Genomic DNA, 19,556 nt, shown 5'->3' on the forward strand with positions numbered 1-19,556 from the left:
AATTATCATTTTACAAGTAACTTTGATTGCTTCCTCCTCCATTTGAGACTCCAAACTTCTGGATTCCATTCTAATTAGCTTGGGTGAGCTGGAATCGAAAATCCACTGGATGCAGAGGGGAGGGGTTGCTCGCTAGTATTCCAGAGCTGCTGTGCCAGGCTTGTACCCACTTGAAAAGTGTGGGCTCTTGGACTTGGCTGCCTGACACGTCCAGCTGATGTGGGCTGGCCCAGCATCTGCTGCATTCTTTGTGTTTAATGCTGCATCCATCTGTTTTCTGTCAAAGCCACTGCCAGCAAATTACTAATCTATTAGAGAAACATGGAAATAAGATTGCACTTCTCAGTCCTGAATTTTTCTCTTCTATTTTGTTTGGCTTTTATTTTTCCTTTTTTGTGGTTTGGGAAAGGTGGAAGAATAGCTGGTACTTGAGGTATTGAGGAAACGTTTAGCAAAAAAATAAAAACCTGTGGAAAAAACATTGAAACATGTTTTCCTTTCTGAAAGGATATCATTTCCCTATACTCTTGGACTTGAATCCCTGGAGATGAATGATTAGAATGATTTTAACTGAGCCAACGTGTGTTTATGGAGAAGATTCCTCTGTTTTTGTGTGTGGTGCTCGGTCTCTGTAAGCCAAAGGGAAAAAAAGGAAAATTAGAAATATTCTGTCCCTGATACAAAATAGTCTCAAAATAATAATGCCATCAGTGTCTTCTCCTCCATATGTGCTGCTGAATTGTATTTTATAGACCCATGTTGATTGAAGACAGAAAAAAATTAGGAATTCAGGGCAAAATTCAACCCTGGCATAAACTGGAATGACAGTAACTTGTCATTGACTTCTGTGGGAGTAATACCTACTTACATAAGGGCTGAATTTGCTCCTCATTGGAAAGTACCTTACGTACAGTGTGAATGTAATATAGGTAGATAGATAGACAGATAGATAGATATAAAAAACATGCTGTACTGTGTGTGTGTATATGTGTTCACTCAACCCTGTTGCATAAATCTATCTACCAAGCAGTCTTAAGACCAGAGCAACAGTTGAGCTGTGTGTTACTAGTTCAAAGGTAAGCAGAGCTATGGAAAGCTCTAACAAGCACTCATTTGGTGGAAATATGTTTGGATTGAAGAGGTTTGGCTGGAAGAGACATCAATAACAGGCCCTCTTCAAGAATAGAAATGGTCAGTTGACAATGTCTATGACTAGAAGAGGATAGGGAATAACAGGGCACAGTGTTTAGAGTACAGCTAAATCTGGACACTTTCATCTCTGCTAAACCACATTGTGGGGATCCTTCTGTAAAACAACCACGCATAGATACTGGATTTCTAAAACAAGAGTAACATGTTATTTCATTTCCTTCGAAAGCATAGGTCACATATGTTTCCACTGCAGAGAGCTTGTAACTGAATGAGTCAGTTAAAAGTGGCTAGGGTGGGAGGAGGAGGGAAGAGAACTATGCACAGTAAAATGGCATGAATATATGAATTAATTACACATACAGTCAGATGATGGATTAATATATTTCTTTTCAATATAAACAGAAGGGGAGGGAGGACTCCTTGTATTCGATCCGTTTCTCTTTCTGGTAGCTTGAGGGGTGAGAAGAGAGATGTCTTATTTCTTCATTTCAGAGGAAGACCTCACTGGCTGTACCATTTAAATAAGCGTGGGAATATTGAGGAAGAGTCAGAGTATTCCACTCTGTGTTATCCCATGGGGGGAATTGAGCTGTATTTCTACTAAGTTGGGTGTGATGGGAAAAGAAATTGCAAAGCACTTGAGCAATCCAGGGAAATGTGCGGTTTTATATATTTCTTTAAACATCTTCTCAGTCAAGTCTCCCGTCCTCTCTTTTCCTTTCTTATGCTGTTTGTTGGTTGGTTGATTTTGTTGTTGTTGTTGTTTTTAAGTAAGACTGTGTTCCAGAAAAGTTAGTACTTAAATTTGAAGAAAAAGGTAAAACACGTTGACTTGGGTAATGTTCAGGATTCTTTAGGAAATGTTTGTAAAGTAATCTGAGTATGTAAAGTGTTGGGTTAAATACTAAGTATTACTGTCCCTTTTGTAGCCATGAAAGACTCCAAATGAAGGCAGAGGCGTTGGTGCTTTGGTGTAATCATGTGTTTGAGCTGCCCTGTCCAGTACAGTGGATACTTGTTATATTTAGTATGTTTACACCTATATATTTTTGGTGGGCAACTATTAATCTTTCAGTGTTTTACAATCTGGGAGTCAAACCCCACCTTTCATATACTGAGTACAGTCCACAGAACCACAAGGAATACTCTGCATCATAGAGAAACACAAACGGGGAGGCGGGGGAGAGTTCTGAGCCTGCACTCGTGTTTATGAATGCAGCAGCTAGAATATGGACCAACAGGGGGAGAAAGTTCCAGAAAATTGAAACACTGTTTGGGAAGCAAAAAGAAACTTTGTGGACACAGAACTCTACTAGGGTAAAAAGGGACTTCTGAAAGGGAAAGGAAAGATTCCTAAAATCCTAGCATCACCGGTCACCACAGGCACATCTGTATTGTAAATTCAAACTGTGGTTAGGAGCAGAACCTTTAGGAGCAGGGCTCCAATGAGAAAATTTTGGTGCTGGAATTACAGAAGGATGAAAACTCTGAGGATATAAAATGAGCAAAAATAAAACGAATTTATGTAAGAAAAGAATTTATATGAGTTTCTTTAACCCTAGGCGTCTCTTCAGTGTACAAAACATTTCTGAACATCAGTTGTTAATCCTTTAGATGAGTGTGTTTCTGTATTCATATTACCCTATGCATTTATATGGCTATCAGTCTGGAAAATACCAGTGTTCTAGGGGTTAATAGAAATTCTGACTCATGTCCGGTGTTGCTCACATTATTTGACTACCTAAAGAATTTTCCAGCAGGCAACTTGCTAAATGGAAACATCAGATGAAAAGTTTTATGTTTTTCTCTGTGTTTGTTGTTTTGTTTAGGAAACTACTCCAGACCGCCAACATACAGTGGGGTGACTAACACAAGTTACAGTGGCCCAGGACCCGGCATGGGTATAAATGCCAATAGTCAGATGCATGGACAAGGGCCAAGCCAGCCATGTGGTACCATGCCCCTGGGACGGATGCCATCAGCTGGGATGCAAAGCAGACCATTTCCTGGAAACATGGGCAGTATGACCCCCAATTCTCCTGGCATGTCTCTGCAGGGAGGCCCTGGGATGGGCCCACCCATGCCAACTGTGAACCGTAAGGCACAGGAGGCAGCTGCTGCAGTGATGCAGGCTGCTGCAAACTCCGCTCAGAGCAGGTATGAATCCAAGTGAAAGGATTTTAAACAAGTAGAAACTTGGTATTATTTCAGAAGCTTCTAAAGTAACAGTAACGTAGATGTATGTGTTGATCTATATATGCTCTAGTGATATGTCCTATACGTATAGGGGTAACAAAGAATGTGAAAGAACAATCTTTAAATGTAAGGGAAAGCACAGTACAGCTATATGTTATGTGAACCAGCCTTACAAGGAGAGGACTTGCCATTTACAATATGATTCCTGGCACTATAGGCTGTTAGAACAGGAAATCCCACAGGGCTATGGTGACATCAAGAGCCAAAAACAAGCTCTTACAACTTAAAATGGAGAATTTTAATATTTGAATTGGAACCCTGTAGCTATCTTAGGGCCAGATTGTGTCCCTGGCTGTGTGCCTGTGCTGGGGAGTAATGGGGCACAAGGCTCTCCTTACTTTCCTGTGCTTCCTATCCATATTGTCGGTAACAGCACTAGGGGAGAGCCATTTCTGTGAGGCCATTACTCTCACTCCCAAGCAGGCATGCAGGCAGGGATGGGGAGTGGGGCGGAGCCTTATCTCCTCCCTAACACACTGGCCAGTAGAGGTGAGCTGACATGGAACGAGAAGCAAGCTGTACCAGGTATAAACTGTAGGAAATTACTTCCACCCACCTGCAAGGGGAGAGCTGGGGACTACTAGACTGTGACTCTGAGTCGCAATCTGGTTTCTTGTCTGCTCCTGAGGGCAGCGCGGCTACACACTGCTACTTGTTCATGGCTTGTGGCAAAGCTACAGATTAGCCCTCGGGTATTTTTAAGTTGCCTAAGTGCCTATAGTGAAGTCGTTTTTTTCTCACAACATCTTCCTATAAGGAATGTGCATGTTTCACTGAATTGAAACAAATAGCGACTGATACTTTTATTCTGTTTCACCACAAAAAAGGAGGTTTGTTATATCTGAGGTTACGACAAGCTCATTCCCCTCTTATGTGTATGAAGGTTTTTATGCATGTGTATATTAAGCGCACGTAAGCGCACAAACAAAGGCACAGATGCATGTATAGGTCTTCATAAAATTCTAGTATACATTCTACAACGGTATTTGGCAGTTGGAGGTGCAGGTAATTCTAAGACACAATGTCAAAAGGAAATAGGAAGCTAATGCGTTTAGATACATGTTGCTTTCTTGTTTGGTGCTTTTTGAGTGCAGATGGCTCCTACTGTTAAGTGTTAGTAAAACTTTTAAAACAATAATAAATGCATTGTTTTCACATTCCCTTTTAGTAAAATAAATCACATTCCCTTTCAGCAAAATAGCCTAGACCCTTGCAGAGGTCTGTGGACCAGCAGGCTCTGGTTGGCTTGATTGTTTTCACGGACCTATTGAGTAAGATTTACAAAGTCTGGTTCTGTCTGTCTGGTTTAGAATATAATCTGATAGGTCAGGCTAGAAGGAATAAATTAGCCAATGTTGCAACTACAGGAGCATTTTCTTTGTAATAGTACAAGTGGGTAGACAAAGAAAAAATCATGTTTGTTTATTTTTAATTAAAAGGAAAAGAATTGATTGTAATAAATGGAAAGTATATGGTGGTGATTTGCCTTATACTTTGAATATAGTGCCTGGTGTTTGATTGAAAACTAAGATAATTAATTCCTGCTCCTACCTAACGCCTCCCTCCCGAATCAGTTTGGTAGACTTGCTTTCAGTTTCTAGCTTTGCCTGGTCAAAAATGCACCATTCCAAAGCCTTTTCATCACGTTGCCAATTCGAGTGATCCAACACCTGTAGGGAGGACTATGCAGTTGTCAAGTCTTTACCGCAAAAGGAACATTTACAAGCTACAAATTGGGTGAAACCTGTCAACCCTTTCTTATTCCGAAGGGTTGGAAGCATGACATTTCTCTCCTTGATTCCAGGTTAAGTGTATGGGAGACAGCATTATTGCTTTTGGCCTTAATTCTGCAGGCCCTCCATACTTATATATGGAAGGAATGTAGTTGACAGGGTGATTCATACTTGTGATACAGAACAAATCCAAAGAAGCTGTTCTTTTGTTCTGCTTTAGGCCACCATACATTAGGTCGCCTGCTTATCCCAGCCAGTCTGGGGCTGGCGGACGCCCCATGTTTTCTTCACAGCACCCCAACTATGGCAGCGCTCAGGCTCCCATGATGCACCAGCCTGACCAGTACGGGTAGGTAGCAATGTAAACTGGACTTGCTGTGGGACCTTAGCAGTTTTTTTTTTAATGTTTATGAACATGCCATCTGGCTACTGAAGGAATACAAAAATCAAGTGAAAGAATTACAAATATTTGCATCATAGAGGGGGTTTTGGTTCTTTTATTTTTGTTTTTACTAACTCTACTGTGACAATATGATGAAAATCTGCATGTCACTCACTCACACACACCCTGCATGGCTTTTGGCATGGCTCTGTTTCCTTCATGCCTGAGAGGGAAATGAAGAACTTCATCACTGAAAAAGAATGAAAACCACCCCACCACACACTCCAGGCATCATTTCTCCCCCATTGTTGTTGTTGTTTTGTTTAGGAACGTTGCTTTCATGACTGTGATGTTGTAGTTGTTGGCATTACTACCACTTCAGGGAGCTACTCTCACATAATACAAGAGCCCCTTTTTGACAGGAGACTTATTTTAAAAGTGATGACAAGATTCATTAATGGGACTTACAAAAGGTTCCATTATGTCATGACTGAGAGAGTGTGTGTTTGAAAGATATCTGCTAGTCCCTCACTACTGAGGAGTTTTAAACATGCTGAAGTGTCCAATATGAAACATCAGCTTGAAACATGCCTAATGTTTTTCCATCAGAATTCTTCATGCTGTGATTTCTGCAGCATTGTTACAAATCACAGCATCGAGGGTGAGGGAAGGGGCAGGAAATATGTACAAACCTACTTCCAGCATAGCCTTTGACCTTCCACAGTGCTAGGCTTCATCTTAGTTTCAAGTGTCATGGAATTCCCTCTGTGACATTATCTCCATTACTGACCAATAGGAAGTCTCAAGACCCATGTTGCCAGTGTCTTCTTCCCAGTCATCAGCAAGTTTCAGTTTCAGGTTTCCATGAGCTGTATATTGTTTATATAGCCCCCCACACACAAGAGGTTGAGAAACTCCAGAAAAGAAGGTTGAGAAACTACTATAAGAATCAGTATCGGTTCTCTTTATTTAAAATGGTAGAAGCTGCAAAATAGTAAAACTTGCCCCCGCTCCTCACTCCCCTGCCATTTGCTGGAATTGGAAAGATGTACCCTGGGATATGCCAGAATACATGAACACTGTGCAGCCTGCTTCCATGTATGTCTTGAGTTTGTAGGATAGATTTGTGGGGTTCAGAGATTATTTGATCTTTATAATTGTGAAAGATATTCTTGTATGTAGAGTTAAAAGGAAACAAAATGAGCAGGTTGTATTATACAGCGGTCTCTTTGTATAGGTGGGTTGTGGTAACCTTCAAGGTCAGCTCCTAAATCAGTAGCAACATATCAGTGGGGGAGAGACATTTATCTAGTGCTAATCCACAGGATCTGTCCTTTATGAACTCAGGAGTCCCATTTAGATATAGAAAGCTAGTTTGGCTGTGGCTTGCCAAGCCACATTAAGCAGCTGTGTAAAATGAATTTAAATGGCATGCATCAGAGTAAAATCACTTCCACTGGGGCAGAAAATCAGTGTTACCTAACCAGAGCTGGATGATCACGATGTGAGGTGCTCAGTGAGTTATACCTAGTCCTCTTCCTCACTACAGAACACCACCTTTTTAATTAAAAAAAAAAGGTAAAGAAAGATTAAAAGAGAAAGAGATGGTTAGGAATGTTCTAGGTGTGTGTCACACAGTTTGCATGAGCATTTGACCTGACCTTGCAACCTGCCCTGTATTATCCTTGGATTATATCCTGCAGCCTACAGAATGCTTACTTTTCCTATGAAATGAAACCTTATGATATGTTAGTCCCTGTCATTTACCTAGCCTAGTGTTTCCTGAATGAAAACTGAGATGCTGGAGGTAAAGGAAGGAGAGATCTGTCCAAGCCCTTTCTCACTGGCAGCAGTCATGATTTTAGGAATCCACCTAGCCCAGAATGTTTCTGTTTGGCCTACATAACAACTTACAAAATAACTCTCTAGTACTATATACAGTTATTCCCCCTGCCTTCAGGAAAGTAGTAGGGAGGGATTACAAAGAAATATCTTCCCTTTATATCTCGGTTGGCTTCAGAAAACAGGTTACTATCATGATAGGAATTCTGCATTAAGAATATGATTACATGCTCGGTGAAATCAATGGAAAGACTGCCATTGACCTCAATGGGCTTTGGATCAGGCTCCAAAGGATTGGGGAGCTGGGAGTGCTGAATGCCTTTGAGGAAGAGAGTGCTCTGAAGATTTACATCTCTTTCTCAAGTTACAATGTTAAAAGACCTGCTAGTGTGGAGTATGTTCAGGTGTGTGCAGATCTGTGCAGTTGTCATAGATGGATTCAATTAACTCACTATAAAAATGAACGTACATCTTTAGACTTTCTCAACTGGATGCACATGCGAGAGTGTAAAAAGGCAACAAATAAATTTTCATGTGTCTGCTAAATTTGTGTTCCTCAATTTGTGGGTGCCCAACTTGAGATACCTACGGACGGATTATCACAGGTGCTCAGTACTCATGACTCCCATTGACTTCTGCTGGAGAAGTAGGTACTCAGCACTCACAAATTGAACCCCACTTATTTGAAGTTTGGCACCCAAAATTAGTGCAGGGTTTTGACAAGTGTCAGAAGCACTTTCAGAGTATCCCTGTTGTCAACTATGTCATTCTGAGTAAATCTGCCTTGTTGGGAAATGTGTTAACTTATAAATTCATGATACGATTTTTTTGTTCAGACTGTTCGGATCGAGCAAGAGGTTCAATTATTTGCATTTAGAGGAATTTTTTAAAATGATAGTCATTTATTGAATTGAGCATTTGGGAGCTATTTATAACCTCTGGTCATTTAAAAACTGCTGTTTATACATATACTAAGAGAGAGCTGGTTAATTTCCTCCTTTCCATCACCCCAGCTGGTGTCCACAGGACATAAGGCAGATGGTTTATTTTAAGAGTTACATAGGAAACTAAAGTGATACGGTTTCTTTGATCATCCCAACAGAGACCAGAAGTGCCACAGCAGTAGGGCAGTACGTGGTCTTACATTGGGTTGATACGCCCTCTACACGCTTTAAAATGTGGTTCTACTCCAAAGCTGCCTAGGGGTCACCAACAGCATGAAATGGACACAGTGGAGTTACACAGGTATAACAGATGGCTTAATATTGCCTACAGGCTCTTTGCTGATGATGCAGAAGAAGGAAGGGGCCCAGATGAAATCTCAGGTCCCAGGCTGAGTTTTCAGGGCTGGCAGTCACAACAAGCCTGTGCTTAATTTTACTTGTAAAAGGTGCAATTTTGATTTGGAAATCATTGAGACACAATAAACATGGAACCACAAAATGCTATTCTTAGAATCATTTGTCAGACTAGAACTTCCATAGATTCCAAGGTCAGAAGGGACAATTGTGATCATCTCATCTCACCTCCTGTATACCACAGGCCGTAAAACTTCCCTAAAATAATTCCTAGAGCAGATTTTTTAGAAAAACATGCAATCATGATTTTAAAATTGCCAGGGTTGGAGAGTCCACTATGACCGTTGGTTGTTCCAGTGGTTAATTACTCTCACTGCTAAATATTTGTGCCTTATTTGCAGTCTGAATTTGTCTAGCTTCAACTTCCAGCCATTGGATCGTGTTATATCTTTCTCTGCTAGATTGAATAGCCCACTGTTAAATATTTGTTCCCCATGTAGGTTCTTATAGACTGCAATCAACTTAATCTTTTAGCCTTCTCTTTTTTAAGCTAAATTGATTGAGCTCTTTGAGACTATCACTACAAGGCATGTTTCTTCTTTGAGTAGTGTCCCTGTGGGTGCTTCATTTCAGGTGCACGTACACCTCTCAAGCCCTGGATTGGAGATTTTCTGTTAGCAATGTCTGCTTGGGGCACGCTTGCACTCTGTACAGCTTCATCCTTCTCTGTAATGGTATATAGGGCTGGGCAGGCAAACCACCTTCAGTTCCTTCTCTAACCACCTCGGTCTGAGATGGAGTTCTGCCGTGTCTGCCTCTTGTGTTCCTCAGCGTGGTTTGTAGTTGTTTAGTTAGTTTAGGTGTTTCTAGTTAAAGTTGTTGTTAGTATGGAATTAGTTAGCTAGCTGTCAGAGGTTTCTGTTTTTCTTCCCCCCCATTTTATCTGAGGAGCTTATTTGGCCTGGTTGGGCATGCCTGTAGAGCCCTACGTGGATATGCAATTTATATCCATGGATGCAGGTATCCACGAATATAAAGTGGATATCCGCAGAGTTGCGGGGCTCTAGCAACAACAAGCAAGACCAGCAGGGCCATGACCAGCAACCAGGGCAGGAACTGCAGTGGCAAAAGCAGCAGCATGTCGGGTCACCACATGCAGGAGCCAGTGCCCAGCCTAGGCAGCTCCTCCAGCATGGCTGTACCAACCCCAGCCCTGCCCACTGCGGCAGGCACCAGGCTCACCAGCAGCTGTCCCTGGTCACACTACTGTGTGCAAGGGACAAACACCCCTCCCTATCCCTCTTCAGGGATCCTTCTCACGAAAGCCTGCTACATCAGGAGATAAACCATCTCCTCAGCATAGAAGCCATAGAGCCAGTGCCGACACATCTAAAAGGCAAAGGCTTCTGCTGTCACTACTTTTTGATATCAAAGAAGATCCATCCTACATGTCAAGAGCACTCAACAAATTTATCCAGGTGCTGAAGTTCACAATGGTCACTTTGTCAACAGTTATTCCAGCATTAGAGAAAAGAGATTGGTTCTCAACACTCGACCTCCAAGATGTGTACTTCCACATTTCGTTTTTACCGAGTCACAGATGTTACCTCAGGTTCACACTAGGCCAAGACCACTACCAGTACAGAGTACTCCCTTTTTGGCCTTTCATCAGTCCCCAGGGTATTCTCCAAGGTCCTCTCGGGTAGTGGCGTCCCTCTTATGCTCTCAAGGCATCATGATTTATCCTTACCTGGACGACTGCCTTCTCAGGGCATGTTCCTTCACAAAAGCCCAGCGAATCATTCAGATCACACTGAACCTGTTCCTGTACCTGGGCCCTAGAAATCAACGCACAAAAATCGATGTTAACACCAATACAGAGGCTGGAATTCATAGGAGTCTACCTCGACTCCATCCAGGCGAAGGGGCTCCTCCCATATCACGGATTTCTCAGGCTCGCCACACTGTGAGAGACGGTGCAATCCAGCCCTCAGATGTCGGCCAGACACTGCCACCAGCTTCTGGGGCATATGGCAGTGGACACATCGGTTATAGCTCATGCCAGACTCTGCATGAGATCCCTCCAAGTGTGGTATGGTTTGGTTCGATTTACAGGCCGAACAGAGACAAAATAAGCAAACTACTATCGATGCCCACCAGATCAAACAATCCTTGTACTGGTGGAAGAACGCAGATGACGTCTGTATGGGAATCCCATTTGTTCAGCCTTCCCCTTCATTACTCCTGACCACCTATGCATTCCTCATAGGATGGAGCACTGTAGCAGATCGCAGACTCACCGCTGCAGTGCCTTCTGCTGGCCGGTGTCTCACCTGCCTCAGGCCCCATGTCCCTCCCGGACCCCGGTGCCATTTATCTCAGGGTTCTGCCCCAGCAGTACCCCCACACTCTGGGTCTCCCCTTCCAGGGGAACCCCCAACCCTCTAAGCCCGCCTTGCCTCAGTGTCTACTGCCAGTCATCATCTAGCCCCCTTTCCCTGGGGCAGGCTGCAGTCTATAATGGCCATTCATCATTGGCAAGGGGGTAGGGCCTGCTGCCTTTGCCTATCCCTGGACTTCCCCTCTGCAGCCCCAGTACCTTTCGTAGGCCTTCAACAAGGCCTGCAGCCTGGGGGTTTACCAGGCTGGAGCCCCCCAGCTCCCTTTGCCCTTCCCCAGCACTGCTCTGCTTCAGATACCTTGCTCCCAGGCAGCTAGCCCTTCCCACTCCAGGGCTAGAGTGAGACTCCTCTGTCTCCTGGCCCCACAGCCTTTTTATCAGGGCCAGCTGTGGCCTGATTAAGCCAGCCACATCTGGGGCCAACTACCTCACCAGCCTCCCTCAGCTGCTCTTAATCCCTTTTACCTTGGAGTGGGGCAGCCGCCCCACTACAAGCACGCATCTCAGTGATCTCACAGTGCAGGGCAGATGGTCTCCATCCAAGACATGCCTTCACATCAACCTGCTCGAACTCAGAGCAGTCAAAAATGTGTGTGCCCTTTTCCTCCTGTTGATCAAAACACGCACACAAATGTCATGACAGATAATGTGGCCTGCATGTATTACATAAACTGACAAGGAGAAGTCAGATCACCTTCCGTGTGCATGGAAGGACTAAAGCTATGGAACTGGTGCATTTCCCACAATGACATCATATCAGCAACCTACCTTCTGGGAGTATGCAACATGATAGCGGACAGTCTAAGCCGCAAATTCCCACATGACCACAAATGCAAAATAGATTTGGTTGTCCTCCGTGACATTTTCCTACAGTGGTGGATACCAACAACAGACCTGTTCACTACTTACTAGAACAAGAAAAGTCCATGTTACTGCCCCAGAGTGGGGATTGGGCAATGCTCCACGCAAGACACTCTCCTCCTTCCATGGGACTAGAGTCTTCTTTACGCCTTTCCCCCATTCCCTGAAAAGAGAAAAAGCAAACATCATACTGATTGCTCCCACCTAGCCCAGACAGACATGGTACCCTTGACCTGTCACAACAGGCACTCTGTCCACCGATGACTGTTCCTTTCACTCCCTACCTGCTATTGCAGAACAAGAGACACACTCTCCATCCCAACCTGCGGATTCTGTGACTCAGAGCCTGGCTTCTTCATGGTTCCAGCACATAGAGACATCTTGCTCTGAGGAGGTACAGGAGGTGCTATGACACTGTAGGAATGGGGCTACTCTAGAAAAGTGGAAAAGATTTCAAATCTGGTGTCAGCTTACAGGCGTCACCCCGAATACAGCCACCCTACCAGTAGTCGTGGACTACCTGTTGACTCTCAAGAAATTGGGTCTCTCTATTAGCTCGTTAAAGGCTCACCTAGCAGCAGTTGCAACCTTCCACTAGTCAGTAGAAGGATACTCAATCTTCTCCCATCCGACTATGAAGAGGTTCCTCAAGGGCATAGTGAACTTCTTTCCTCGACCCAGACTTCCCACTCCTCAGTGGGATCTTAACCTAGTGTTAAAAGGATGGACTAGATTGCCATGTGAAGCCATGGCCACTTGTTCTTTAACACACCTTTCCATGAAGATGGTGTTCCTGATCGCCATCACCTCAGCAAGAAAGATAGGGGAGATAGTGGCTCTGATGGCGCATCCCCCTTCACTATGTTCTTCCCCAACAAAGTCACTCTTAGACCACATCTGAAATTCACTCCCAAGGTGACTTCCGCATTCCATATAGATCAGCTTATTCAGCTTCCAATCTTTTATCCCAAACATCATCAGGATAATAGGGATGCCATCCTTCATATGCTGGATGTGAGGAGAGCCCTGAACTTGTATTTAGACAGGACAAGAGCTTTGAGAAAATCTCTGAGACATCCTCTTCATTGCAGATAGGTCAAAAGGTACAGTGATTTCAGCTCAGTGACTCTCGAAATGGGTCTCAAACTGTATCAGCTCTGTTACCAGATGCGTAATGTAGCATCCCCGTCTTCAATATGCAAGCGCTCTACAAGATCAGTCTCCACTTCCATCGCCTTCTCCAAGGGCATCCCTGTATCAGAAATCTGCAGGGTGGCTCCATGGGCATCTGCACATACCTTTGCAGCACACTGTACTGTCCTGGGAGACTTGGCTGCAGACATCAGTTTCGGTGCCACTGTACTGTCATCTGTAACAGACTCGATGCCAATGTCCCAGCCTCCAGTGGTGGGCGCTGCTCGGGAGTAGTAGTGCAGTAACAATGGTTCTTTGAGATGCATCCCCCAGTGGGTGCTCCACAAGCCGCCCACCTCCCCTCTACTTTGGAGTTCTTGTCAATGACTCTGCAGTAGAGAAGGAACCAAAGAGGGTTCACCCACACATGCTGGCTAGCCTCGTGACAGGCAAGGAGCAGAGCATATACGGGCTGAATGGACACTGCTTAGAAAGTTCTCCAATCAGCAGCACAGGGACGCAGACATACCTACAGTGGAGCACCCATAGGGGGACACATCTTGAAGAACCATCGTTACTGCACAAGGTGAGTAACTTCTTCTCCTGTATAAAGAAAAGGAGTACTTGTGGCACCTTAGAGACTAACCAGTTTATTTGAGCATGAGCTTTCGTGAGCTGCAGCTCACTTCATCGTGAGCTGTAGCTCACGAAAGCTCATGCTCAAATAAACTGGTTAGTCTCTAAGGTGCCACAAGTACTCCTTTTCTTTTTACGAATACAGACTAACACGGCTGTTACTCTGAATTCTTCTCCTGTGTGTATTTAGTATACAGTATGTGTATATCTCCGCATATATATTTGATACACACAAACCTTCCATCAGCATTTCTCCAGTGTGGTGTATTTATAATTCATATTTCGCGTTGTTGGTGCCAGCAAAGCACTTTTTCCATATTATTTTCTCTACCGCCTGGATAATACAATACTACTGATGGACTAGAAGCCACTGGTGAGGAAATACAGTAATGGACGTGATGCATTAAAATGTCAAAAAGGGAAAAAATGGGAAGGGGAGGAAGAGGAATACACTTCACAAAAAATATATAATCTCCTGAACATTGTAAGTCCTAGATACAGGGAGTTTTGCCATAATGGTTTCAGATATTCAAAGAGAGGAACGTTGTAACTCCATTGGTCTGCCAGTTTAACCCTTTTGATCATGGAATTTGGGTTTACAATTATAATCATGATTTTTAAAAGCTCACTTGTGACATGCAGTGCTTTCATCGCACAAAGGTTTAAAGTGCTGCAATAAAACCTTTTTTTATTATTCCTGGGGCGAGGTGCAGGGTTTCCTATTGTGTCCTGTCTTCCCCCTGAACTTGGAGGTGCTGTTTTTCTCTACTGGGAAGTGTTGTGGAGTTCAGGGAGGTTAAGTACTCATTCAAGGTTCTATGCTTATTCAAACCAGGCCATTTTTAGATGTAAGGCTGGCAGCTGTGAAATCCCCAAAGTAAACTAAGCTAAGACAGCAACTAGTAGCTGTAATTGGAGCCAGCGCTGGGGGCATTTCATCTATTGCCTTTGAAATAGGATCCTATTATAGAAAGCATCCTTCTGCCCAGTCTTCTCTCTGGCAGAATTCAATTTTTCTTTTTTTATCGTTTCAATGAATAATATCCATGTTTATTTTTAAGCATTTTTAAATTTTTTTATTGATTTAAATTTTCAGTTACACAAAAGTATTTTTTCCTATTTTAATCTATTTAAATTTTCACAGTTGTGGGAAATTGTGGGGGGTCAGACATATACAGGTGCAAAAGGTTAAAGCTTTATAATGGTTAACACACAAATTGTCAACATCACCTGAAAATATACAAAGTAAATAGCTTTACATCAAACTCTGAGTTCTCAAGCAGCATTTTCCTTACTTTACCCATCTGTAATTATTATCAGTAATCTATTATCATTGTTGGAATATTTTTTCATCGATTTGTGTGTGAGCAGTGAGATCGATGTTTACCGACATTTACTGATAAAAATCTAATCTTTTCAAGCCAATATAACATGAATATACAATTATTGTGTAAGAGGAAAGATGCAAAGTAGCTAGTCTTATTGAATTTCAGCATATCCACAACTCTAAAAACTCAAAGTGTTTCGTCCCCTGCCCCTTCAAAGACTCCCAGACTTTTGATTTCCTAGAGGAGCCTTAACAAATCTAGTCAAAATGAGCCCCACCTTGCCTTCTATTAGTACTGCTTGGATACCCAAGCAATAAATTTCAGTCAGGGAGACTGCATTCTGCTTCCAAAAAAATCCCCCTACAGTTTCAATTGGATGATATGGTATTTGCTTCTTGGCCTAAACAGTTGTGTGGTGTTCCTGTGAACTGTTAAACATCTGCTGCACTCCACCTCAAAGTTGGCTGCATTTCAGTGTTTTGGTGAAGTGATTTCTGTGTATACAAAGTTTCTAAGTGACTTTGGGATCAAAGGAAAGATATTAATGATACTTGTAATTGTGCTTTCTAGCTGAGCTGCTAAACCAAGGTTGATGGATTTTTCTTTAAAGACCCTTGCCCCTCCTCCCTCCACCAAAAACAGTAATTTACTTCCCGCTGGCATTTTTTTTTTTCTTTGTTTCCCCCTTCAAGTGAACTTCCTTTGCTCATGTTTTGCATTTGGGAGCAGAACCATATACAAGTTTTTCTTGAAGTAAGAAATTTTTCAGAGGGGTAGAGTATAATTTAGCTGGTATACTTGTTAAACTAAAGAGAGGCAGGAAGCGTCTCTTTTGTGATTTTTATAAAGATATGTATTGTAAATCATCTCAAATTGCAGATAAAAATGTGTAAGGACAGCAGAAACTTCACATTGAACAAAATTATTTGTGTACTGGAGTGAGGGGAATACATTTTTATCTGGAATTTTGTTTTACTGAAAAGCAAATCCATCATTTTGGAGTCCTGGGTGTCAGCAGGCTATACATCCCACACAGGAACATGGAACCAATGATTTAGGGAGACTGTTTTTTGTTACTCATCCATCAAATGGACTGCTGTATGCTGTTCATGCCATTAGAGATCAGCCACAGACCTCAGGAATAAACAGTCCTTCCCTCCTTTGAAAGTAACCATTTTTAAATTGTGAGAGCAAGGGTATATTGGTCAGAGAAGGGGTGATTGATTCTCTGATAGTGGCTCTGAATTTTCAAAAATCTCAAAGATACTTTGATTTGATTACTGTCTCACTTCCGATTTTGGCTTAGTCCCTTTAGTTATTTAGAAAAGATGATTCCCTCTATTGGAATTATAGTTCTGTTGAAACAGATTTGCAGTATAGGAATCTGTCTAGCTTAGGAACCTGCTGCCTCTGAACTGGATTTAATGGGAAACACAAATTAACTTCTGCTTTTAATGGAGAGATATTATCTTTATTGATGGAATACTAAGAATACAGCGCTTCATTGATTGCTTTTCTAGGACAATCACAAAGCTTGGCCTCCTCAGGAGAAAGGGAGATGTCATTTTGAACACCGTTTTTGAGTGATCAGGAGTATTTCAAGAGCCAGATAACAAGCTTTCGTTGATAGGATCAGTCTGTTGGCCAGAGAAACTAATGCTTTGCATCATTACCTTCACTGAAGAACAGGAAGAAAATGTGTGTGATGTAGATTAAGACCATGGGAATCAAAACAGGGTGAAGAGTCCCTTGTTTCTAGTGGGCAGAATGGAAAAAGTGAAAGAATGATCAAGTTTCCTTCTGACCTGACACAGGCAATGTGCGAGTCGTACAGCAGAGAGAAAGAAGGAAGGGTCTTATACTTTGTTATCGGGGTTGACATACCAAGGATGTTCAGGGGAGGTTAAAAGAAAATAATGCCTTTCTCTTAAACTATGAACCTTTTGCAGCATGGACTCTCTTCCTATGTAGAATGGTGGAGCATACATTTTTATTGGCCCGCTAGCTGCTAATATAAGATAAATATTAATAATAAATACATAAATGCAGCAAATCCTGAAGTATATGGGGTTACATTTCTCATGTTATGGGAGAGCTACCCACCTTCTCTCATCTACAGCTGTAGGTGTGTCTCTGTGTAATGATGAGAGCAGATGCACTGAAACTGTCAAACTGTTCCTCTGACCTCAGTCAGTTTCTGATGTCTTTTGAGCAAAAGATGCAGGAAGAGCCTGCTGGGGATTTGTATTGACATGTGCACCGTGTCACTAGCAAGAGAATGTCACAATGCAGCAATCCCAAGGCTGATAATTATATTATTATAAATATTATTTTATTATTGGTAAAAATTAAATAGCTCCAGGCTGTTGGGCAAGAATGCTATGGAAAACCTGCCCCTCTGGAAATCCCTTTTCAGGATCTGCTGTCTTGCATTGCTCTCCCTTGCCATGTTGCTGCACCCTGCTCTGTTGTGTTCAGTGTGCTGGGAGACAAAAGAAATTTACTCTGAAAATCCTGAACTTTGAAGTGCTGGTATTAAGTGATCAGGATTTTAGTTAGTTGCCAGCACAGTGATCTCAGTAGAGCTAGGCAGTGCTCAAAAGTGATGCAAAAATGCGACTGAGCCATCATAAAATCTTGGTGGAGGAAAGTGTGAGAATCACGGTGCAAGATTAAAGTGGCGGAGGAAGTTGAGGATCCTGGATTCTTTCTGTGGTAGTAATACGTCGGGGGAAATTGGATCAGTTCTTCCGCAATTGCACATAGGGAAGTATGAAAAATTCCATGTCTGTTTCCCTTCGTTTATATTTTTAGTGCCACACATTGGTGACCTTATGGCTGTTACTGCACCAAGAACAGATTCGCACCTGCTTTCAAGTAATTCATTCTGGAATTGGAGTTCACAGGGCATTCTGCCTTTTTAATAATGCTATTTATAAACATACACAAAAATAGAAGGTACACAGTGAGCAAGTCATATGAGTCACTCCTAGTTTTGGTTTCAAGTCAAACCAGACTAAACTAGCCTCTTGGCATGCTGTTCAGCTTGACTGACTCCTTGCATTCCCATACTGTACAAGACAAGTTGGTTTTTCCAACAAACCAGTTCACTTGAAAGTGGGTGGAGCAGGATCTTGCCTGGTGGTTGAAGTGGCAGTTCGGAGCAATGGTAAGCATAGAGCCAGGATTCAGGTGCCAAGCCAAAAAAAATCAGAAGTCAAGATCAGGAACACCAAGCTGAAGAGTAAGCCAAAGTCAGGGTTGAGAACCCAAGCCAGAGGTTGGGACAGGGCAGAGAGGCAAGGGTTAGGCTGAAACAGGCTGGAGCCAAGGCAGGAGCAGAGCTGGAACAAGGACTGAAAGCAGGCTGGAATAGGAAGCAGAAGGGAGAGCAGGCAAGCGCAGCTGCGGGTGTGGTACTCATTGTGGTACTCACCCTGCCCTATCTGGAAGCACAACTATTTGGAGAAGGCTTGTTGGGCCCAGCTGAGCTTGCTGGGTTGTCTTGTGTCCAGCTGTGCTCAGGACATTACTGTTCGGACTACAGAATCCCTCTTCGTCCCATCGCACGCTCCACTTGTGCGAAGAAATGTATCTCCTCCTAGTGCTGACACATTATATTTCATAGGGACAGTAGACAAGCAGCTGTCTTTAGAAGTGCAGTTTAAATCCACCTTGTCAGTAAGGTAGCCAGAGGTCACTAAGAGAGCATAGCTTCAATGTGATTACAAACCATTTGACTTGGTCAGCTTTTCAGCAGTCCCATGTTCTCTGTCACTGAGCATTATGTTGTGTTTATCTAATACAGGTTGCAGTTGTCTACAGATGATTTAGTTTATTCTTAAACTAGAAAATAAAAGAGTAGAAGCCTCAAAGCACATGGATGAAAGGTGTGTAATAAAAATATTTGGGGAGATCATTGTGAGAGAAAAATTAGTGGCTAAATCCTGCAGCCATTGCACTAAATTTAGGCACATGTTTAAAAAAAAAAAAGACCATTGTTCACATGGTGCTTTATGCAGGTCTCCATGGTAGGATAATATACACTAACAATACGTTGCACAGCCATTGGTTCATGTAGGTCTTGCTGGTGCGCACTGAAAGGTCCTTAGTGCGCTTTAACATAATACGGTTTTAAACAGCATTAGGTTTAGGGAACCTTCAGTACACACCAGGAGTATCTATGCAGACCAATTAAAGTGCAACACATTAGTGTGCTTTAGAAATCACATCCCTGTAGTACGCATTGCTGCACCATGTAGACAAGTCCCTATTGCAATACCCCAATAGGATTATAAAGTCAAAGGACGATGCATTTAGCTAAATACACCCATATATAATCAGGAGCAAAGGAGATTAGTGATTTGTTTCTGTGGGTTAGTGTCTTGTTATGTTACCTTGGGTATGTCTCTTTATGGCCATATTTTCAAAAGTAGCCTCTAATTTGGGTCTCCAGCTTTAGAAATCTCAGCCCTGCCTTTTGGACTTGTTAAGCACCTGCTGCTCCCATGGAGTTGTGGGTGCTCTGCCCTG

The 19,556-nt window shown here is 42.7% G+C and overlaps 1 protein-coding gene across 28 annotated transcripts in view; it reads left to right on the forward strand.

The window, feature by feature from the left end:
• The window catches only part of ARID1B (AT-rich interaction domain 1B), a 398,263-nt gene that overhangs the window by 314,431 nt on the left and 64,276 nt on the right, over positions 1 to 19,556 (forward strand). For 18 of the 28 annotated variants that reach the window (XM_037895036.2, XM_037895039.2, XM_037895037.2 and 15 more), the window contains 2 exons: positions 2,982 to 3,309; positions 5,362 to 5,490. In XM_037895036.2, the coding sequence (XP_037750964.1) occupies positions 2,982 to 3,309; positions 5,362 to 5,490 (457 nt within the window). The remainder of the gene's footprint in view (positions 1 to 2,981; positions 3,310 to 5,361; positions 5,491 to 19,556) is intronic. The other 10 variants (XM_037895046.2, XM_037895048.2, XM_037895041.2 and 7 more) reach the window with 1 other exon arrangement.

This window comes from Chelonia mydas, chromosome 3 (genome assembly GCF_015237465.2).
Source record: "Chelonia mydas isolate rCheMyd1 chromosome 3, rCheMyd1.pri.v2, whole genome shotgun sequence".
Classification (NCBI taxonomy): Eukaryota; Metazoa; Chordata; order Testudines; family Cheloniidae; genus Chelonia; species Chelonia mydas.